The sequence below is a fragment of the Eucalyptus grandis genome, chromosome 9, assembly GCF_016545825.1.
Source record: "Eucalyptus grandis isolate ANBG69807.140 chromosome 9, ASM1654582v1, whole genome shotgun sequence".
In the NCBI taxonomy this organism is placed as follows: Eukaryota; Viridiplantae; Streptophyta; class Magnoliopsida; order Myrtales; family Myrtaceae; genus Eucalyptus; species Eucalyptus grandis.
The window spans coordinates 17,333,764-17,356,480 of record NC_052620.1 but is presented as its reverse complement, the minus strand read 5'-3'; the positions used below and the strand labels follow the sequence as shown (position 1 = coordinate 17,356,480).

Here is a 22,717-nt window from a genome sequence, read left to right as displayed (position 1 = left end):
TCCGGAAAACATTTTACGCGAAACGAACGGAGTGTTAATATGTCTAATGAAAGCCCATAAAAAACTCGTTAACACGACTCATGGCATAATCACTCACAAAATAGGGAGAAGGCAATTAGACAACGGCCTAATTTCTTGCCTTATGGCATATGTTCTCCCGAATCTCTAACAATGCAACTGGCAAAGCCTAAAATCAATCAAGCCATTTTCTCATAATCATCCGAGAAAGGGAAATTCTTATCAGAATCCGAGGCGTGCAATTCAATTCAAATTCAAGGAAAGTGCATGAATTGAGAAAGAGAGGGGGGGAGGGGTTATTGAAGGGGGAGAGAAGAGAGGGAGTTAAGTGTGGCATTTATGAGCCATCACATGCATGCAATAAATTCTCTTACCAATTCAGTAACGCCCTCATCAGCACTAAGAGAATCGAATTCCTCCATCTCTCCCCATCTCTCCCTCTCCTCCTCCTCCCCAAGAAAAAAACCCAAATGGCATTCGCACCCCTTGGAAAGCCGTGCGTTATCTGAAGAAGAGAAGGCCCCCAAGAGGAAGAGAATCATATCATGGAATCGGGCACGAGGAAGAAGAAGAAGAACTGGAACGAGCTTGGGGTCGTGGACACCATTTATGAGGAGGAAGGCTACGAAGAAGAGAACTCCTCCGCCAGTTCTCCACCTTCTCTCTCCTCTCCTCCCGCGGAAATGTGGTAATTATTTTCGTTTTCCGATTCCCTTTTTAAATACAGTTTCGTTTCCATACAAGAAATTCATGGTTTGAAGAGTACTTGGATGGGAAGAATCTGCATTTGACTGTGGGTTTCTCTCTAAAACTTTGATGTTTTGGAAATTGTCAGGTCAGTGAAATCTTGCAGGCCGGACGTCGTGATAAGAGTTCAAGGGACATGTTTTCACCTCCACAAGGTTTGCGCTCATTCTTTTTGACTCGTTCGTTCTCGCCTAGCTCTCAGCCTCTCACGCTGCATGAACATAATCGTATGAAACAAAAGTAAATTATTATATGGAATCTGATAAAGCCAGAGAGAGAGAGAGAGAGAGAGAGAGAGGGAGATGGAGGTTGATTTTGAAGTTTTGAGTTCTATCTAGGTTGGAAGTGGAGGACATGAAACCATGGGATTGGTGCTCTCTTCTCATTGGTTGATTTCACGGATGTCGAAAATATTCATAAATTTGTTTCAAAACATTTGTCCTGTGTTCCTGCGATATGTCTCATCGAGGGCAGTGATTGGTGCAAAATTTTATTGATTTTCAATTTTTTTTTGCTTTTCCATTTGATTTGATTTTATATACGGTTGAAAAGACAAATTATAGGCTAGGGTTCCAGTCTTACTGAAACCTAAAAATAGGACATGTACTTCTCATTTATTAGCAATTAATGATTTCGCATTATTTTTATAATCTTGGGTTAAAAATGGTATGAATAATTTAACGGAGGGGAGGATCGTTATTGTACGATACTGTTGTTTCGCTGGTAGGTCTCCCTCACGTCAAGGAGCGCCTACCTCAAGCGGCACCTCGCGGGCGTCTCCGAGCTCACCCTCTCCCCGCCGTTGAAGATAACGGCGGCCACGTTCCGCCTGGTGGCCGACTTCTGCTGCGGGGCCCACGTTGTGGTGACGCCGTTCAACGTGGCGGAGCTCTCCACCGCGGCGGCGGCGCTGGAGATGACGGCGGGCGACGGCGGCGACGGGGCCGACGACCTGAGGCTCGTCGCGGAGACCTACTTCCGTCAGTACGTCGGCGAGAACCGGGAGTACGCCTCGATTCTGTTCCGCTCGTGCTTGGGTCTGTTGCCCGAGGCGGAGACGGCGGCGTGCCTCGTCAGCCGATGCGTCGAGGCCTATGGTCTGATGGAAGACGGCGAGAGCGCGGGAGACGGGTCCGTCGCGTGCTTTGACGACGTCGTAACCGTAGGGGTCGAGGATTTTCAAGTTATGGTTGACTCGATGCACGGTCGTTTGACCAGTCATGACTTGCTATATAGAATGGTCGATGTGTATCTTAAGGTAAATCTTATCAATATATTTCCGATTGATTAATTTTTTGACATTTTTATCAATAATGAACGTGATACTCATTTTTCTGCCATGGTTATAGATTTTCTTATGGTATTTTGTCTTCCTTTAATATATTTGCAGGAACACGGTCGGAAAATTACGGAGGAACGCAAGGACCAGATATGCAACACCGTCGACTGCACCAAGCTCTCGCCGGACCTCCTCCTCCACGCCGTCCAAAACCCTCGGATGCCGCTGCGCTTCATCATCCGCGCCATGCTCGTTGAGCAGCTGAGCACCCGGCTGCACGTCGTCCGTGCCTGCGACCGCCACCAGCCGCAGCGCAAGAGGCGCCAGAGCAAGGACGGGGACTCCTCCGCCGCCGCCGCCACGCTCGGTGCGATCCTCCAGCGAGACGCCGCCGTCCGCCAGGCGGGGCAGTTGAAGGCCGCGATGGACGCCACCAACTCGCGGATCCAGAACCTCGAGAGGGAGCTCACCGGGATGAGGCGGATCCTTCGCGAGTCCACCACCGAGAGGCAGAGGAGCGGCGCCGCGGTGATCGACTCGGCTCGATCGGCTAGCTTCCACTACACAACGGCGGCAGAGAGCGGCAAGATCGAGAGAGGAGACCGAGGGTCGGTCTCGTCGGTTAGCTGCAGGTTCAGCGCTCGAGGTGAGGCGGCGGTAGGACCAGGAGGAGGCTCGGAGTGGCCGGAGGAGAGAGGAATCCCGGGCGGTCCCAAGAGCATTCGGCAGAGGCTGATCAGCGGATTGAAGCACGCGTTTGGAGTGTCGAGCGATTCCAAACCTGCGACAGGGAGCAAATTTGCAGTAGGTAATGTGGGGAGAGATGTTACTAGGGTGGTAGAAAGAGGAAGAGCTGCCGTTTGAATACGGATTAATTTTGGTCGGATGGGACTTGTAAAAGCTTTGAATGTGGATAAAATACGACACTGGGTTAGATGTAGCATTTTGGGCAAACGTTTGGTCATTTCTTTTCCTTTTTTTTTTTTTGGTCGGAGAAAACAATTGGTCATTTCTTTACCCTAAAAAACTTGGGTGTTTGGTCTCTTTAATTTTTCCAGTTCACCTTTTTATCATTGTATTCCCTTTTCCTAGTCACTACTCATCATTTTTCTGTATTTTCTTTGTCTTTCTGGTATAATTAGCTCGATGATTTGATATCGAGCAACTGCCTTTTTCCTACGTGGTCATAATTCTCCAAGTGATTTGTTTTCTTGTGAAGAGTGCAAGGTGGATAATTTTAGTCTGGAGAGGTTCCTCCTCTTTCATTTTTCCCCGACCTTTTTCCATCTTTTTTAGATTTATGGGATCGTATATTTATTTTAGCATGAGGGGCACTTTCAATTTATTTTTATCTTGTATCATTAGTTTTTTTCATACGTCCTTAGAGAGCTAAATAATTCACTCATTGGGATGGTTTTTAAATCTTTAGATTCTTCAATAGAGGTGACAATAGGATTGGGTTTTTTTGGTGAATGTCACCAATATTTTTTTCTATAAACCTCTAGTCAATGATATTATCTCCACAGTCCCTCATTCAACTTACTTAATCTTTTCATCTACCAAAGTATCGTTGCATGGTTTCATAATCTCTCATATAACATTTTCGAGTTCTCTTCTAAGAGATGGGAGTCTAACAAGTGTACCTTAAAAAAAAAAAAAAAAAAAACAAGTGTACCTTTGTTGTGTCTTGGAACTTCTCTTGTAGTATATCCCATGCCCTTTTTTTGCGATCTTTGCTCCAATGATTCTTGAATAGCGTTTCGGGAGTTCTTGTTGGATATGGAGAGCGCTTACAATTTTTTGTAGTTGCTTTGCGAGAAAGGGTTCACTTTCTGTTGAGGCCGCATTTCTTTTCTCCTTGATGTCCCATAAGCCTTAAGCTAATAAGAAATTAATCATTTAATGCTCCAATAGACATTGTTATTTCCACTGAAAGTGGGAACCAGCAGATATTTTGTTGGGTAATTTTAGTAGTGGGTGGGAAAAGGCCTAGCAACAACTGAATGTAGGACCGTCAGTTTAGGACACATCTTGAAAATGAAAAATGCGTGTTGCGTGTTTGTGGGTTAATAAGGCAAGTGGAAAGTAAACGATAGTAAGTTCATTGAATGAGAAAGGACTACCGGGCTATAAGGATGCTTTTAGTATTTCTAGTTGGTCTTGTACATTACCGAACATCTCATGCCTTTTTATATGCTCAATTAACTAACACACAACATCGTATCTCTGGATTTGTAAGAGATAATCTACTTGTTTTTAACTTTGGACATGTCATCGCATCAAATTTTAACTTCCTCCTATCAAGACTAAAGTGGAGACTCTTAATCCCAATGGAGTCTCCGCTATTCTAAAAAATTGATGAATACTTAAATAAAGATGGAGAGGTGAGAATTGAAGCTAAAATCGCACCGAGTGAATTCTAAAAATGTACTACATAATGCATATCAGAGGTGGCAAATGGATGGGTTATAAATAGTTTCAATCCAAATTCATCAATTTAACTCACATTGACTCATTTATAGTTTCCATACAATTTAAGGGAGAAGTGTTAGAAAAATGCTAAACCTTTTGTATTTGTGCTAATTTAGTCATAAACATTTTTAGTGCCAATATAATCCTAAACATTTTTACATTGTGCCGATTTAGTCATTTTCTGGTCAATTTTGGCTGGATTTTGCTAATTGGACACTAGCTGGCTGACGTGACCTAATCGGCGCTAATGTAAACAACTTTTAATAATATTTTAATTTTTTTGAATTTTTTTTCTTTTTATTTTTATTTTTTCCTTCTCCTCCTCCTTCCTTCAATCGGTCGCCGGACCTTAGCGATGGGCGCAAGGTCAACTTGGTCGGCCACCTCGCCAGTGACCGTAAGGGTGGCCTTGCGCTAGGCAACGAGGCTCACCCTCGTCAAATCTGGCGAGGGTCAAGCCTCGCCCATGGCCGGCGAGGGTGAGCCTCGCCCACCCTCGAGGCCTGGGCAATGAGGCTCGCCCTCATCGGATTTAGCGAGGGTCGAGCATCGCCCATGGCAGCGTCGGCGGGCGAGCCTCGCCGACCATGGGTGAGGCCCCTCGCGGCCCGGCGAGGTGGCTAGCAAGGTCGACCTCGACCTCGACCTCGACCTCGCCACCATCGCCTCCGACTAGTCGCTAGGTCTTAGCGGAGGAAGGAGAAGGAGAAAGAAAAAAGAAAAATTAAAAAATTTAAAAAACAAATATTAAAAAATTAAAAATATTAAAAAATTATTACAAATTGTTCACGCGCTCCGATCATGCCATGTTAGCTAGCTAGTGTCACCAACAAAATCCGGCCAAAATTAGCTAAAAATAACTGAATTGACACAACATAAAAATGTTTAGAACTAAATTAGCACAAAAAAAGGTTTATGACTAAATTGGCACAAATGCAAAAGGTTTATGACTTTTTAACACTTCTTCCTACAATTTAGATACCGCATGCCCAATCTAATTCAGGACTAACCCAAATCCAACCACATAACTCACTTTTTGACCATAACAAATTAAGTATTTAGTAAATTTAAAAAATATTAAAGGAAAACATATGTAGAAAAACCATTATGGGACTAAGTCCCTTCCTCCGTGCTGGCACCACCTTGAATTGCCGCAGCTCGGTTATCGCTTGGAGCACTGAGTACACGAAGGCCTCCTCCTAACGAACGGCTAATTCTCACCACCATCCTCCGCATCCTTTGGCTACCAACTTCAACAACCAACATCTTGTCTGTTAGTTATATGCCCTAAAGTAACAATGTAATAGTTACATGTTAGGGATTTCAGTTGTGTTGTCAAATTAATGGTGAAGACGTATTTATTTATTCGTCCAATTATCTATATGAATGATTCCATAAGATCAGTTGTGACTAGACTTATTCTTGAGATGTTAAGAATAAGTGTGACGGGTTCACAGTTAGACTAAATCTTTAAATCGTTCTTAGTCAATGAATCATTGAGTGGATATCAATGATCCTATTGAGACCAATGTGTTCTTAGCTTCATCATTAAGTATTTGATGCTTAAGGTAATGACAAGTCACGAGTTATTGAGTATTATGATGCTCGAGTTAGAACACAGGTACTTGTAATAGACACGTTCAATGAATGTGACACACACAAAACGATTGGCAACATGGAAGCTTTTAGCGAGGTCAATGAGTAATCGTTTATGCTTTAGTCTTGTGTAAATAATCCTTAGACTTGAGGCACATTGTTGACTTGTATGTTAGACGGCTATGGTTTATGAGTACACATATTGGCGGCTCATTAATCCGTCTCTATACCTGATGGTCATAGCTTGTTCACATATGAGTTACGCATGTGCGCAACATGGAATCTATCTCCTTATTACATGTAAGGTATAATAATGATGTCTTATGTAATCTAATTGTACATTGAAATCTTCGGTCAATTAGGTTTGTGCATATGATCGAATTGGTAACTTGACAAATATTTTATGGTTTTTGTTCAATCGGGACATAGTAAGATAGATGAATTGAATTACACTGTAATTAAAGCTGATAGGTTTATTACATTCTTAAAGTATTCACACTATCTGGGTAGTTATAACATATTGCGAGATGTCAATCGTGGCTTGTAGGACCTAGAGATTGATCAGGACAATCAATTCTCTTGGGAGTACTAATGTGTTAGTATAAATCTTACTACCAGTTTAGTAATGAACTTAGAGATTCACACATCATAACAAATTCACTCGATTGGACACAGCGCACTCATGAGAGCTATTCTCTTGCTCACCCAGCTTCTAAAGGAAGTAGTCAATAACTTATTTGAGAAGTTATAGATTAGCTTATGGTGAAAAAAGTTAATAACTTATTTGAGAAGTTAAAGACTAGTTTCTAGAAGAAGTAGTCAATAACTTCTTTGAGAGGTTAAAGACCAGTTTCTAGAGGAAGTTAAATGTTGACTTCACTAGGACATTATATATAGAGAGTAGAGAGAGGGTGAGGGGATTAAGTAAGAAAGAGAGAAAAAGAGAGAGAGAACTACATGGTTAGCAAACGGTTGCTAACCACATGCAGAGAATTGTCTCCACGAGATTGTTAGCACAATTATAGTGGCGATTACCTATGAGCTCTTTTTCATTCGAGGTGCGTTAATGGTGTATCTAAACTAGAGGCCCAATGTTTGTGGGGCTTGAGCTGAAGAACATCTGAATCAAGTCGTTTAAAACGCGCTTTGAGAGCGCTTTGAGAGGTAATCCATATAACCCATTTTGATATTCTAATTTTTTATTAAAACGCACGAACAATATCTTTGAAGATACATGTGTAGTAGAATTTTATCTTTACTTCCGCCGTGTTCATGTTTATTTAGCATATATATATATGTTCCGTAAAACCCCAACATGGTCCTCCACAGAACTCTACCTCTTTGCTCTAATTTCAAACCACAAAGAGACCCTCGATTTCAGCCTCACTTTTGGCGATCATGACGATCGGCCAAGACTTTTGGAGCCTATCAAGGCGGTGGAGGACAAAGAAATCACTTGTGCCTATGATCAAGAAGGTTAGATTTGTGAATTTCAATTGAGAAATGCTAGAAGGCACGTCCTTCTGCTTTCGGAATTGCCAATATCTGCTCCCAACCTAACGTTGATCTTGGTGCGGCTTATATATTCCACTTTATTAGTTTGTTTAAGCAATATTTTGACTGGCTTTCCGATCAGGTAAAATTGTAGAGACCGTTCGAAACTCGACGAACATCAAGTGGCACGAATGTCCGGTTGACAAACTTGCTAGGCAAGAACTACTGAAGCAGAAAGGTTGCGTGATATGGATCACCGGGCTCAGCGGTTCAGGTTCACTACGATTTGTTCATCAAACGGTTTAACTGGGTTGAATTTCCTTCTCACCTGACACGTACCCCTCTTTACAGTCAGATCTCTTGCGTACTAAGAAGCAATCTTTTCATCGTGGGTTTGCGGCAAAAGTTCGTAAATCTCCATAACTTGATCCAGTCATGCTGGGTTCAACTTGCTTTGATAGTGCTGTCGAACTCGATCGATCTATCTAGTGCTGCAAATAGGAATTTCGTGGATTTCCATTACGTCCATACTGTTTTAATGAATTTTATTCTTCCTAGGGCAGAAAGTGGAGAAATAGTACATAAAAAATCGAACTTTTCGGTTCAGATCGCCAGCTTAGTTTTCCTGAGTATTCGTTAATTTCCATTTGTCCTAAGAGAGTAGAAGTTGACGTGCTTTTTTGGACGTTCATAAGGTTTCACATCTTGTGTTCTCTTCCTAAGATCTTACGTAAGAACAAAAGAAAAGACGTCGTCTCCGCTAAGAAAGCCTTTTGACGGCGCTTAAAGCAAATTTAAGACGGCGTCGTCCATTGGCTGGGGAGCAACTATTGTACATCAATAATCTCAAATGGCTAGTTTGTCTGTTTCAGACAGTCATATTTTGGAGAAGCAAGAGCTCTTTAAGATTTTGTTGCAGCATATACTTAAAATCTGGCTTGGCCTCAATTATAGGAAAGAGCACCTTGGCATGCGCCTTAAGTCGTGGCCTACATTTGAGAGGAAAGCTGACCTACATTCTCGACGGCGACAATGTTTGACATGGCCTAAATAGCGAGGGTTAGTTTTACTGCAAATGATCGAGAAGAGAATATCCAAAGGATAGGTGAGAGATTTGCTGGTTCATCCTTTGGACAGGGAGGTCGTTAGTTGACAAACAATGAACTTTGTATTGTCGCAACTTCTAGGTGAGGTGGCGAAGCTCTTCGCAGATGCCGGGATCATATGCGTTGCTTGTTTAATCTCTCCTTACAGAAAGGACCGCGCCATGTGCCGTGCACTCTTGCTTAAAGGAGGATTCATTGAGGTATGCTCGTTACTCCGCGATTCCAATCTATTTCAAAAGAGGATGGATTTCTTGAAAAGCATATTGAGATTTGCAACAGGTGTTCATGGATGTTCCGCTCCAAATTTGTGAGGCAAGAGACCCTAAGGGCCTCTACAGACTAGCAAGAGCTGGAAAGATCAAAGGTAAAGTTCGGAGTTTGGGCGCATCGCTGCTGTCGGCTGCTTTCTCATGATCCAAGGTTTGTTTTTATGAACTGCGATTCCGGGTCCTGGCTCAGAGGTTAACCAGATATAGCTTGTGCAACATATGACTTTGCAGGCTTTACAGGCATAGACGATCCTTACGAACCACCGCTGGATGCTGAGGTGCGTTTATTCCTATCCAACTAGGAAAGGCCATTGAATATCAAGAAATGTTAACTCTTTCACACAGAATACTCGAACCACAAAAATGAACCATCTCAAGGTTAGAAGCTCTCCTTTTGGATCTCAGAAAGCCTCATTAGCCACCGGTAGGAGATATAATAATCAGTAGTAATTATCTGAAGATGGTTTAAAGCATGTCCATGTGTTGCAGATAGTGCTCCGACATAAGGGACTGGACTGCGGCTCTCCTCGTGAATTGGCTGAAGAAGTCATTCTGTACTTGGAAGAGAGAGGATACCTAGAGGCCTGAAAGGTCTACCGATACATATATTGCAAATTGAGGGAAAACAAATCACTTCCCATCAAAGACAAAAGGAAATGAAAAAGGCACCCTTTCTGGGTTAATGCCCCTGATTATGTATAACCAAAATGTAACACAAAATTGTAATAACTGTTTCGATCAAATGAGCGACATAGTTATCCCGACTTTGACATAGTTTACAATAGTCAGATGCATCACACCTAGGGCAGTCATGTAAAAGCTGTGCGGTCTGCTAATTGGAAAATTCTCCTTTTAGCGTGGAAGAAAATCAGTTCATTTCCTGTTTCACTCTAGTGTTTTCAATTAACATCTGTACTTGCCCATGATTGGAGACACCACTCATTCATTCTCATAGTTTAGCTTTTTTGATGCCTTGGCTCTTACATGGCTATGGAGCGAGCAAGATTTTGAAGCTGTAGAGATTCGTAAAATAATGTTTATTGGAAACATAAATAGAAATGTGAGCTTCAAGACAAGCATATGTTCAGACAGCAGATGAGGCAAAAAATGTTAGAGGATGACTACTTTACAGCTCAGTTGCTAAAGAATCTAAATATGAGACTCTATGGCATAATCAAATTGGAAAATGCCTGCACCTGGTCCAATAATCAGCAGAACCAAACTTGAATGGAAGGAAAAAATAAACTGGAATGCCTGAAAGGATGACACAAGCAATCGTGAGTGGATCAAAGAGTCATGCAACTGTGGAAGCATCATACTTTATTATATTGCCCCTGACGCTCAACTTGCATTTCTTTAGCGATAGAAGGTAGCCACCTCTGCCCTCTGATCCTCTTTAGTTCTGCAACTCTTTCTTCCTCTCTTTTGGCAGCCACTTTTGCCGCTGCATCTCTAGCTTCTAATCTTGCCAACGACTTCTGGCTTGCAGCTTTCGCTGCAACCATTACATCTAAGCCATCGACAACAACTGATTGGAGTTGCCTCTTGAACTGATTAAAAAAAAAAGACTAAGTAGGAGTATGCAAGTATCAAAATAAGGAAAGTAGAAACCAAAGTCTGACCAATAATTTCACCAACCAAACCCAATCTATGTCATCTGGGATAGCTACCAACCTTTTTTGATTTCTCATCGATGTCTTCTCCAGGCAAAATTCTCGGTTTCTTTTTTGGTCCTTGTGGCTTATCTGCCAGTATTATGTAACTTTCAGTACACATACAAGCATCGACATGGTATTTTGCAGCTTGACAAGCAAATAACACCAGAGTGTATCATCAAATACCAAAATCAACCAATGCATTGAACTTCATGTGAGAAGCAGCTTCATTAAGTTTAGATGGGTACAACCAAAGGTCACGAGGTAAAACAGCATTGCTCTTGTAACGATTACTTGAAGCTGGAAGATCAGGTCTTTGAAAATTAACTAGTGTCATTATTAGTGGCAATAAATTGCAAGCATGATGTTAGAATACATGGTTAGAATTACATCAATCTATCTGCTTGACCATAAGAAGCCAGTTGATGGAATTGCTCTGAGGATGCATGACATGTCAATGACTTAATTTCAGTCTGTCTTTTACAACCAGATTGGAAGATACCCTCACAAAAAGGGATTGGACATATGTCAAATGGAATTACTTACCTGTTTGATCAAACATGATACCACGGGGTGCAGTTCTAAAAAGTTGAATCCCACCTCCATCATCTTCTCTGTCACTATCTTGGATGTTAACTGGATTGCTCACAATTTCCAAGTTTCTTTCTACGATGTCATCCAGAATCTTTTGTGCCTGTAGAGAAGATTATCCGCATCACAAACTGACAACTCAACAGGTTGAATCATACTTAACGAATGCACTGAAAAAGGCACTAAAGGGGAGCAAGGATGCACATATATGTGATACGCTTGCATAGAATCTTGCTGTCTGTCTGTCTATCAAAACCATCCTGATTGTGAACTCTCGTACCCCAAGTTAGAGCCCCAGAATGCTTTCATTTTAGTATCTCATGCAGAAACAGATCCACAATTACAAAGAATATACTTGTCTCACATAATATACATAGGCTTAGTTTGCATCGTCCACTGATGGTTTGTAGTGAACTCCTGTAGCAAAGTTTAAATCTTGAATGTCATGCAATGCACGATGTAATCCCACTTCTGCTTATACCTCTCCATCAAATATAGGTTCATGCTCATTTTTAGGGTCGAACCACTACAACTTTAAATGAGCTGATGTAGTAATTCTTCATCTGCAAGAATTTCTCCCGATAATTTCGAACCTCATCTTTTTAAAAAATGTGTACACACACGTTTTTATTTATAAGCCAAAGTTGAAGTTAAGTACTTTGTGTTTATGATTACCCTCAAGAATTTTGACAAATACCAGCGCTATGAATAAAGAACTGTTGCCATGTGGCAGGTTCTCACTCAAAGTTTCTTAGAACATTCATATTAATTGGTCCAATGATGAACCTGCCAATAATACACATCCCTATAGAATTATGACATAAATATCATCCACAAAAGTCAATTTCTCAGGATGTTTTTTCTTGTGCTTATCAATGTTCACAGTTAGAAAGTAGCCTGCACCACTTCAGGTTGCTCTGAATTTCCAGAGGCTTGATGCTCATATAAGCAAGATTATTTCAAGATTCTGGTTGGGAACAGCAAAATCAAAGGAGACTGCATTGAATGGGATGGAACAGGTCAACCTTGCCAAAAGGAGAAGATGGATGGTTTCAAAGATTTGCAAGTCTTTAACAATGCCTTGATGTTCAAGCTTGCCTGGAAGATAGAGCTAAATACATGTTTTAGGTCAAGTTGTTAAAGGGCTTGTATTATCCAAATGATTGATCTCTTTTAAGCCAAAAAAGGAGGAAGATCATCATTGGGATGGCATAGCACACTAGAAGGAAGAAACTATCTTGATGAAAGGTGTCATGTAGAAGTGTGTAATGGTGAAAGAATATGGTGTATGGAACCATAAGCTGTTAAATCTGCTAATATTACTTGAAGGAGAAGCCAAAAATGAGCAAAAGGAATCAACAGCAACCAAAGAGTAAAGAAAGCCATATGGAGTACTGACAGTCCAATAAAAGTGAGGACATTCCTATAGAAACTTTGCTCCAATGCTTTGCCTAGCAATCCTTGGAACTTGGAAGAGAAGGACAGTTCATATACTGGCCAAAAGAGGTCAGTTCCATGCTGCTAGTAGTTCTTTAATCACGAGGAGAGGAAAGAGAAAGGGTTGGGGGCAACTGAATGACAAAACCATATTTGGTTACCCGAAGCTCATGTAGAGGTACGAGAAAGGGTTGGGGGCAACTGAACGCCAAAACCAGTGTTAATGAGATGGATAGCAGCAAGCTTAGTTTTGCTGAAAAGAAAGGCAATGAATGCGCTGATTGGGTAGCAACGCATGTCATGAGGAAGATGTGTCCTAACAATTGGGTAGTACTACTGCCACCTTCCCTTTTAGAACTTCTTCATGCAGATGCAAGAAAGGCAGTTCCTCTATAAATCGACATAGTCTGTGTTTACTAAATTGCAGAGAAAGAAAGGGAAATGACCTACAACATTCAATCATTTTTTATCAGCCAAATAAGGAATTCACCGGCACCACATGACAGAAATTTGGGGAACCATTAATAAGTACTATAGTGTGCTATGGACCTGTCATTACCTTTCAGCCACTAAATTAGATAACCACAAACCTTCAATCTGAATGCCATCATCCTGCTAGAGTTCCAATAATTATCCACTTTCCCACTAGTGCAGAGCAGACATTCAGGTAGTATCATATCAGTGTCAGTCATTAGTGTCTTTTCATGCCACTGCTTAAGACATACCTAATAAGTGGCTGATTCAACTATGCCAAGGAAAGTTTAACTGATAGGATTTTTATCAGTTTTGAGGAGCTAGTTCGCTGTGAAACAGCCTCGCTAGTTATTACTGAACTTAAAAGGTAGAACGCCCATTGTTAGGTACTCATAAGCCTAATTCAACAAAGTTTATATCTCATGTTTCCATGTAGGACAGGATAATGCAGTAAACGAGGTTCTCAAGACTGGAAGCAGCAACCGGACCAACAGATTGGATCAGCCAGATAACAGAGATAGAAGGTTAAATGGTAAGAAGGGCAGTCAATAACATTCACAATAACAAGCCAAGATTGAGTTATAGCCATAAATTGCAATTTCACTTGGTAACTTTTTGTTCAGGTGAATGTTAATTATAACGTCAAGTGCAATGAAATATATCATGAATACCCTTGTTGGACTCAGCTACCTCCACTTCTATTGAAAAAAAGAAGAAGGTGTAGAGACCACCAAGCGACCTCCTTTAGTCCCAGCGAAATGATCAATCTGAGGCTTCCACTTCATGGTGAACAATTATCAGACAGATGAGGAAAGGCCAGCTACCAGAGTTGACAAGAAAAAACTAATTAACGATACAAGGATCAAAGATTCAGAACGCTTCCCAAACACTAATCATTGTGAATTTAGAAATTATAAAATTCCATTATACACCAGCATTCTCACAGTAAGTAAAGCACAACTATTTTTTTTTTTTTTTGTAATTTGTAAATAAACTTAATTTTTCGGTACGATCTTCCAGCAACTGAAAAATCCCCTAATTCGCAAAATCAAGCAAGTGCTGGTCAGACTAAAAATTTTCTCTTACATGAACGCTTAGTTCCTAATGTCCCAGCGTACACTATAAAAAGGTTGTATAGCAGTATAAAAGGGGAAATAGAGATACAACGAAACACACTGGACAAAGACAAATCTTGCAACAAGTCTCACAAACGTCTAAGATTCATGTAGGATAGGGCTAATACACTTCTGTAGCTTGTTACACTTTGTAGGCAAAGAATTAGCCACTTTTGCTATTGCCATTATGGTTGTCAAGTAGATAGCTGAATTGAAAGACTAATTATATACTCATGCTGTGTTCTTGGAGATGAGAGTCATCAGAAACAGAGATTTTTTACAAGGAATGATGTCAAATTATACTCACAAAAGAGGGGCCTACAAAACAGGATCTACTTTTGCTGATCAATCTAACTTATCCCACAGGTGTTCCAATTTTTCTCTTTTTCAATCATATGCATCGCAAATATTTACTTTCTTGATATCACAGTATCAATGACATTCTCCATTGAAAGGAGTCACAGTTCTCTACACTTTTTAAATAATAGTACTTAATCATCTCTTGTGTGCTACTGGAAAAACTAAGAAAACAAGAAAATAGTTGCTGCATATGCATTGGGTATATTCTGTTGGGCAACCAAGTACCAACTGCTGGAAGTAGAGAAAGTAATCTATGTGAATTTCATCCAATGTGATGAGCTTCATGGGAAAACCAAGCATAGAGAGAGAGAGAGAGAGAAGGTCTGGTAACAACTTTGGAGCAAGATTATGCCACCATTTAATAAAAACTGAGGTAATCTACTTGAGGATAACTCCAAGTTTCAACAAGAATGCAACTTATTTTGTACTCTCTCTGGTTTCCATTTGGCATTTGCATTCCCAAGTTATCATTTCCTATTAAGATATACTATGAACAGCAAATAATTCATCACAAGCTCAAACTTATGTTGCATAAAATTAATCTTTTAGTTAGATTTCTTATATAGATAAATGCTGCTCAAAATCAATCAGCAAAACTTCAGAAGTCATCATTCCCAATATGAAGCTCTTCAAACTTATGGTATAGCATGTTGGTTTCTTAAACTTCACTTATCTTGAACCTCGAAGTGCCCCAGTTAGTTAAGGCCTTGGAAGATTTTTAGTGCACGAATTCGTTCGAAACCCACCAACCAACGTAAAAACTCCTACACGAGCTAAAGGCACAAGTTCGAGGGTTTGCAAGAGATATATATATATATATATATATATATATATATATATATATATATATATATATATATATATATAAACCCTCCACTAATCTCCTCCAAAAACCAAGATTCATCAGGTAGAAACTGATGTCTTCCCCATCTTCCACAAAAGGAGACCAAAGTCGCATCGTCAAAATCAAAACTAACCGCCGAAACAGAGGAACACGAGAGGGCTACGCAATAAAAGTTACGAACCTTGATTTGGTAGTGCTTCGGCAACTGGGCTCTGAATTTGGGATCTGGGTCTCCTTCAAGATTCGGTTCGGAAAGCTTATCATTGTTCTGCGAGGAGGGGTTGGAAGCATCGATTGCACGATTCTTGGTCAGAAAGAGGTCGGCGGCGGCTATGGAATCGATGGCGGCTTTCCACTCGGCGTCTCCATCTTCTTCGCTACTGCTGCTGCTGCTCCTCGCATGGCCCATCCAAGTGGAAAGTTGCTCCTTCGCTTCGGCCGATAATGCTTGCTCACTTCACTCGTGCACCATTTGCGCCGTGGGAAATCACGCGATACCCATCGGACCTCTGGTGCTGCAGGGAACTGATGTGAGTCTAAAAAACTGGTCTCCCTGTGGATATCAATTGAAAGATTTTGTACCAATTGAAATATTATATATGTCGAAAGAGTAATGTATATTATTTACTTCTTCTTTTTTCGTCAAATTATATTATTTACTTTTTTTAACTGGGTGACTTTTTCCACGTTAATCTATTATATATATTGAGAAGAGCTAGAGAAATTCCATAATGTATCTCAAGAACGGGTTACATCTAATAGGAAGCATGCATTTGATTCTTATTTTAAAATCAACTTTCAAAATAATTTCAACACCTAAGTAGCAAATATATACTTACTAGCTGATAATTCATATAATTAAATATTGATAATTGTGGTATCTCCCTAGTGAGTTTAAGCCTCTTTTTCAAAAGGGAAAATTATAATCATGTTTAGGGCCTGGCCAAAGTCTAGAGTCTAGAGTCTTCTCTTTTTTGGGTTAAGACTGCGCTAAAATTGTCTAATTCTTAAGCCGTTTTAAGAGTCAAGATCAATTATTGTAAGGTGGATTGCAAATTAAAAAAAAAAAGAAAAAAGAAAAAGAAAAGTAGGTGTGATGTTGACCAATCACCTGTGAAGTCAACTTGGCTATCAAAATAAAAGAAAAAATTCTAATAGAAGGAAGAATTAACATCTCTACATTGCCCTTTCGATATCACATTCCTTAATTATGTTCTTTCATACCATCATATGATTCTTCTTATTTCATATATATAGTTTCTTTAGGATTTTGAAAATTGAAAAACCTCAATGCTCATTGTCAAGTGAAATCAACACATCGTGGGATTGACAACAACTCGACTTCATCATGTTGTGTGAGTGATCCATGTTTTCAAAATATGCAACACAATTCAAAACTAACAACCGACGAACAAATCCAATCCATATCTGATAGCATTAAGGAAACATGCACGGATCGAATACAATACCAATGGTACATTTTCACTCAAATCACAAGACAAGGACTAATCGAGTCCAATCAAATACAAAATCAATCAATACATTGCATGTGTACATGCGAAAATTTATTCAAATACGACATAGATGAATCAAATCAAGATAATGTGTGATTTAATCAACTCTTTAAAAAAAAATAGAGCTACTACATTCAACTTGTGACATTAATAGGCATTGGAACTCAATGTTGGCATGTGAAGAGACATCAAAAGCATATGAAAGCACAATTTATCCAAAAATATGACATATGGATGTGATTTCAAAATAGAGAGGTTGATGTTGGAAAAATATGGCTTCGAAATGAGTTGAACAATGAAATCGGATCGAGTAAAACAACTCGGACTTTGAGACGTGATATCACTATCTTTAAGGATTTATTTGCCCCACAACGTTGCTAATGGTCACCGGCAAAAATCCTCCGGATACAACAAAATCTCGGATGAGAATACCAGATAGCAACTCTAGTATTTTTCCAAGGTCTCTCTAGGAAACAATCGAAAAATTAGCTACAATTTTTAAGAAAGAAGACTCGAAAATGACCACCTTTTTTTTCGTTCGAAAATTGACAAGTTTATATATGAAATAGTCTTGCAACTCTTCGTGAAAATTGCCAAAGAATGAACAAACACATCCTTTAGAAAGTTGTTCGGATAAACAAATGCGACTCTTCGGAAGAAGTCGAAAATCGAACAATTGCAACCCTTCGGGAAAAGTTACAAAATTGAATAAGTAATTTTTCCAAAGGTTGTCTTGAAAAGACAAACAAAATTCGAATAATAATGAATTTTTTTAAATAAATAAAACTTCAATTTTCATTTTTTATATTTCATTTCCGAAAATCTCAAATAAAAGGCAACCCTTGAATGACTAAAAATAAATAATAAAAATAAAATAAATATATAACAAAGGGATTAGTGCTAATTAATCCGCGGGCGTGCTAAATGCTAAGTGTGTCAAAATCGTGCACCCGCACGCGGGTATGGTAATCATTCCTTTAACTACAAAAAGGAAATCCCACATTTTTTAATTGGCCCACTTCCTCCCACTTTTTCTATGTGAGACGAAAAAAACACTCATTTTGTTTTAACAAACAAAACTCCAACAATTCTCCACTTTGTTTGTAAAACAAAGATTTTAAAAATAAAATTTTAAAAAACCATACAGCCAAAGTTTCAGTAAGAGTAATATACATACATAAAGGTTTCTTTCGAGTTAAACCTTTTACTTAGTGCAAGTATATCAAAGCTCTATCGAAGTGACAAGTAGCTCGGCTTTAAACTTGTACTTTTATGTAATAAAACCGGACATACTGCACATACACTAATCTCTTATTTCAGCGAGAAGTTCTATATTTGCTTGATCCTGTTTCATGAGCTCTCTAGAAAGCAACCTTAACTTTCGTAAGAAGCGGCACCACTTCTAAGCTCATATATGTGAAGTATCTACCATATGCTTTTGTTACTATCAACACACTACAAACTTGTATCATATTTCATTAAGAATTCAATTCAGCCTACAAAACGTAACAGACAATACTGACTTCTCATATTAGGGTTACGTCAGTATCAAACAATCACATTCAATAACATGTTCTTACCCATTAAACCTTGTAACTAGTGATGTTCTAGAAAAAGGCCGGGTTACCATTATTGGTGATTTTAATTAAAGGGTTTCAGCCCCGTTTCTTGTGAGGTCGTTATTATCATATGTCTTGATAAAGCGTTCGTCAAAAGATTGGCAAGATTTTTACTTGACCTCACATAGACAATTGTTATGGTACCATCTTTAATCAATTGTCTCACATATTCATGTCTTAGATTAATGTATCTAGACTTACCATTATAGGTGTTACTATAGGCTCTTGCCAAAGTGGCATGACTATCACAGTGGATAGAAATAGGAGGCATAGGACTAGGCCATAATTTGATATCCAACAACAAATTTCTAATCCATTTAGCCTCTTTCCCAGCCGCTGCCAAAGCAATAAATTCAGATTCCATTGTTGAGTGAGTAATATATGTCTGTTTCTTGCTCGCCCAAGACACAGCACCTCCAACTAGTATAAAGATCCATCTAGAGATGGAACGCTAATCTCCCACGCTTGTAATCCAACTAGCATCGGTGTATCATTCAAATACAATCGGATAATTATTATAGAACAATCCTAAATTTTTAGTTCTCTTAAGATAATAAAAAATTCTAGTAATAGCTCCCCAATGTTCTGTACTTGGATTACTAGTATATCTACTCAACTTGCATACAGAATAAGCAATATCGGGTCGAGTACAATGCATCGCATACATTAAAGACCCTATAGCACTTGCATATTCTAGTTGTGCCACCGCTCTACCAGTATTATAATTTAATTTAATACTGGAATCAAATGGAGTACTTATTTCTTTAAAACCAAGATGTTGAAATTTACTTAAAAATTTTTCAACATAATTACATTGGCTTAAAGAATAACCCCCACTATGCTTCTTAACTTTAATACCTAAGATAGTATCTACTTCACCAAAATCCTTCATTTTAAACATGGAAGTTAGATACTTTTTAGTCTCATTAATTCCAGTCATATTCGTTCCAAAGATAAGCATATCATCAACATACAAGCACACTAAGACACTATAGTCTTTAGTGAATTTAGAGTATTTACACCTATTGGCATTACTATTGATGAAACCATTTGACAATATAACCGAATTAAACTTTTCATGCCATTGCTTAGAAGCTTGCTTAAGTCCATAAAGAGAATCAATTTACATACTTTTCTTTAAATTGCAGAAAGAACAAAACCCTCCCGTTGTTCCATGTAAATCTCCTAATTTTAGTCTCCATTTAAGAAAGCAGTCTTAACATCCATTTGATGAACACAAAGATCATAAATGGAAGCTAGAGCAAAAAGAACTCGAATAGAAGTTATACGTGCAACATGAGCATATGTATCAAAATAATCTATTCATTCCTTTTGTCTATATCCCTTAGCTACAAGTCTAGCTTTAAAAGTTTAAATAGAACCATCATAATGATATTTTCTTCTAAAAACCCATTTGCACCTAATAGGTTTTGATCCTTTCGGTAAATCTACTAATACCCAAGTATTATTGGACATAATTGAGTCAATTTCATCATTCACAGCTTCTTTCCAAAAAGAAGCATTTTTAGAAGACATAGCATCATCAAAGCTTCTAAGATCATCTTCTAAATTTAATACTAAATAATATTTATTTATCACGTTATTATCTACATCTCCTTCAACAAGAAAAACATGAGTAGTAAAATCAGGACCTAAGTCTTTTATTTTCCTAGCTCTAGTACTTCTCCTTGGTTCAATTATGTCTTTAGAATCATTCGTTTCTTTCTCTTGAGAATTACTTTGAGTTTCCATAGATCTTGAATTATTTTTAATAATTTCAGAACTTGTAAAACATTTATTCTCAAAGAATTCAACGTCTCTTGATTCTACTATGACATTGGACTCTAAATCAAGAAGCCTATAAGCTTTACTATTTTTAGCATACCTAATGAAAACACTTTTGATAGCTCTAGGACCGAGCTTTGTTCTCTTAGGATCTGGAGCTCGGTAGTATGCCAAGTACCCCCACACTTTAAGATATGACAAATTTGGCTTTCTACCTTTCCATATTTCATAAGGGGTTATGTCATTTTTCTTGGAATGTAGTCTGTTATGAATATAGCATGCAGTAAGTAATGCTTCTCTCCAAAGATTAATTGGTACATTTGAATTTGAAAGCATATAATTAACCATTTCTCCAAGAGATCGATTTTTCCTTTCAGCTAAACCATTTTGTTGTAGAGTATATGGTGCTGAAGCTTGATGAATAATACCATGTTCTTCACAAAATGAAGAGAATTCATTTAAGAAATATTCTCCACCTCTATCTAACCGTAGAACTTTAATTTTCTTTTCTAATTGATTCTCTACTTCAGCCTTATATTTCTTAAATATGGTAAATGCTTCATCCTTCGATCACATGAGATAAAAATATAAGAACCTACTGCAATCATCTACAAAGGTAATAAAATACATTTTACCTCCACGTGTTAGCATACCATTAAATTCACATATATCATTATGAACCAAATCCAATAAATTTGAATTTCTTTTAACACTAAGGAAATGGCTTCTTAGTAAGTTTTGACTTAGCACATATTTCACATTTATCAAATTCGCCATTAAAATTTATCAATTCTAATTTTCTCATATTCTTCAAATAACGAATATTTATATGTGCCAACCTACTATGCCATAAAATTGAAGACTCGACAATATAAGTAGAACTAGAAATATTATTATTGATACTCAGTTGATACATGACATCATTGGCATAACCATTCCCAACAAACAGCCCATTTTTCGACAGGATAATCTTGTCGGATTCAAACAAAATCCGAAACCCTCTCTTACAAAGTAAATCAATAGAAACTAGGTTCTTCCTAATTTCGGTATAAATAACACATTAAGAATAGTTATCTTCTTTCCGAAGTGAAGTCTATCTCCACCGTACCTTTTCCAGCAACCTTTGCAAGATTATTATTCGCCATCAGGACCTCTTGAACATTTGAGTCAACAATCTCTTCAAATTGCTTGAACATGTACTTGTCCTTGCACACATGGACTGTTGCTTCAAAATCTATCCACCAACCGGATTGGACAATGGTAGAATTAATTTCAGAAACCATAGCCATCGCATCATTGATTTCAGAAATTTCCATGTTCGAAAACATTTTTGAAATCATGGCTACATAATTTTCTTCAACCAGATTTGCATCTACTTTCACCACCGGAATGTTCTTGTCATTTGAAATGCTCTTGCGGTGAATGCAATTCTTAGCGTAGTATCCCTATTTGCCACAAACAAAACAGCAACCATTTTGCTTCTTTTGTGTTCATTTGAATTTATGCCCTTTGCTTTTTACTTTGAAGTTCTGGCCGATTTTCCGTTTTTTATCCACAGCATTCACTTTGGAATTGTACAAAATAGAATTATCACGTAAACGTGACTCTTCCTCAATGCAAAGATGTTTCTGTATTTGCTCCAAAGTAAAGTCTTTCGACTTATGAATCAGCCTTTTTCTATAGTCTTTCCAACTTGGAGGCAATTTCGCAATAATTGCTCAAACTTGAAAAGCTTTTGGAATATCAATCTTGAGGGCACGAATCTTATTCACAGTCACTTGCAATTTAGCAAGGGTTTAGTATCAATAAACTTGAAATCAAAATACTTTGCGATTAGATATTTGTTGGTACCTTGCTCCTCCGCTTTGTACTTGAATTCCAGTGCATTCCAAATTTCTCTGGCCGACTTCATTTTAGTGAATAAGTTGTACAGATGATTGGAGAGTGTATTCAGAATGTGTCCTCGACAAAGTAATTCATCCTCTGCACGTTTCTTCTTTTCCTTATTAACCCTCTCAATGACTTTCGCACTTGGCTGTCCTCCCTTGGCAGTAGGCTTAGGATCTTCTATAGGCGCCAAGTTAGGATCTAGTATGTAGGAAATCTTCAGAGTAGTCAGTAAGAACATCATCTTGTCCCTCCAGCGAGCAAAATTGGTCCCATCGAACCGGTCCAGTTTGACCATATCTTGATTCATAACTTTGACTGTCTTAATAAATCCTTAAAATTGTTGGAAAAATATGGCTTCGAAATGGGTTGAACAATAAAATCGGATCGAGTAAAACAACTCGGACTTTGAGGCGTGATATCACTATCTTTAAGGATTTATTTGCCCCACAACG

At 38.6% G+C, this 22,717-nt stretch overlaps 3 protein-coding genes across 5 annotated transcripts; 2 read left to right on the top strand and 1 right to left on the bottom strand.

The window, feature by feature from the left end:
* The first annotated feature begins 424 nt into the window (after positions 1-424).
* On the top strand, positions 425-3,149 carry LOC104418443 (BTB/POZ domain-containing protein At3g49900). The gene is made up of 4 exons (XM_010029792.3): positions 425-706; positions 854-920; positions 1,493-2,023; positions 2,156-3,149. The coding sequence occupies exons 1-4, from the start codon at positions 564-566 to the stop codon at positions 2,906-2,908; spliced, it is 1,494 nt and encodes a 497-aa protein (XP_010028094.2). The 5' UTR covers positions 425-563; the 3' UTR covers positions 2,909-3,149.
* Positions 3,150-8,492: 5,343 nt separating this feature from the next.
* LOC120288588 (adenylyl-sulfate kinase, chloroplastic-like) lies at positions 8,493-9,869 on the top strand. Of its 3 annotated transcripts, none has more exons than XR_005546689.1 (5): positions 8,493-8,711; positions 8,794-8,912; positions 8,992-9,132; positions 9,213-9,259; positions 9,471-9,869. XR_005546689.1 is itself a non-coding variant. In XM_039302662.1 (5 exons), the coding sequence occupies exons 2-5, from the start codon at positions 8,874-8,876 to the stop codon at positions 9,567-9,569; spliced, it is 270 nt and encodes an 89-aa protein (XP_039158596.1). In that variant the 5' UTR covers positions 8,493-8,711; positions 8,794-8,873; the 3' UTR covers positions 9,570-9,869. The 3 variants fall into 3 exon arrangements, 2 of the variants coding, with proteins under 2 accessions (XP_039158596.1, XP_039158595.1); XM_039302662.1 differs by having other exon boundaries at positions 8,992-9,076; XM_039302661.1 differs by lacking the exon at positions 8,493-8,711 and having other exon boundaries at positions 8,739-8,912; positions 8,992-9,076.
* A 173-nt stretch (positions 9,870-10,042) lies between these two features.
* LOC104418442 lies at positions 10,043-16,008 on the bottom strand. Its single transcript, XM_010029791.3, has 4 exons — positions 15,639-16,008; positions 11,183-11,330; positions 10,656-10,726; positions 10,043-10,531 (listed from the first exon to the last, which is right to left on the bottom strand). The coding sequence occupies exons 1-4, from the start codon at positions 15,864-15,866 to the stop codon at positions 10,295-10,297; spliced, it is 684 nt and encodes a 227-aa protein (XP_010028093.2). The 5' UTR covers positions 15,867-16,008; the 3' UTR covers positions 10,043-10,294.
* Positions 16,009-22,717: the final 6,709 nt, after the last annotated feature.

What these genes read in the sequence shown, in the direction of transcription:
- LOC104418443 (XM_010029792.3), top strand. Translation starts at nt 564, where the DNA reads ATGGAATCGGGCACGAGGAAGAAGAAGAAGAACTGGAACGAGCTTGGG. An exon ending in TCTCCTCCCGCGGAAATGTG is followed by an intron (nt 707 to 853) that starts GTAATTATTTTC and finishes GGAAATTGTCAG; the next exon opens with GTCAGTGAAATCTTGCAGGC. An exon ending in TGGTCGATGTGTATCTTAAG is followed by an intron (nt 2,024 to 2,155) that starts GTAAATCTTATC and finishes ATATATTTGCAG; the next exon opens with GAACACGGTCGGAAAATTAC.
- LOC104418442 (XM_010029791.3), bottom strand. Translation starts at nt 15,866, where the DNA reads ATGGGCCATGCGAGGAGCAGCAGCAGCAGTAGCGAAGAAGATGGAGAC. An exon ending in TATCATGTTTGATCAAACAG is followed by an intron (nt 10,727 to 11,182) that starts GTAAGTAATTCC and finishes TAATACTGGCAG; the next exon opens with ATAAGCCACAAGGACCAAAA. An exon ending in TCGATGAGAAATCAAAAAAG is followed by an intron (nt 10,532 to 10,655) that starts GTTGGTAGCTAT and finishes TTTTTTAATCAG; the next exon opens with TTCAAGAGGCAACTCCAATC.
- LOC120288588 (XM_039302661.1), top strand. Translation starts at nt 8,766, where the DNA reads ATGAACTTTGTATTGTCGCAACTTCTAGGTGAGGTGGCGAAGCTCTTC. An exon ending in TTAAAGGAGGATTCATTGAG is followed by an intron (nt 8,913 to 8,991) that starts GTATGCTCGTTA and finishes GATTTGCAACAG; the next exon opens with GTGTTCATGGATGTTCCGCT. An exon ending in AACCACCGCTGGATGCTGAG is followed by an intron (nt 9,260 to 9,470) that starts GTGCGTTTATTC and finishes CATGTGTTGCAG; the next exon opens with ATAGTGCTCCGACATAAGGG.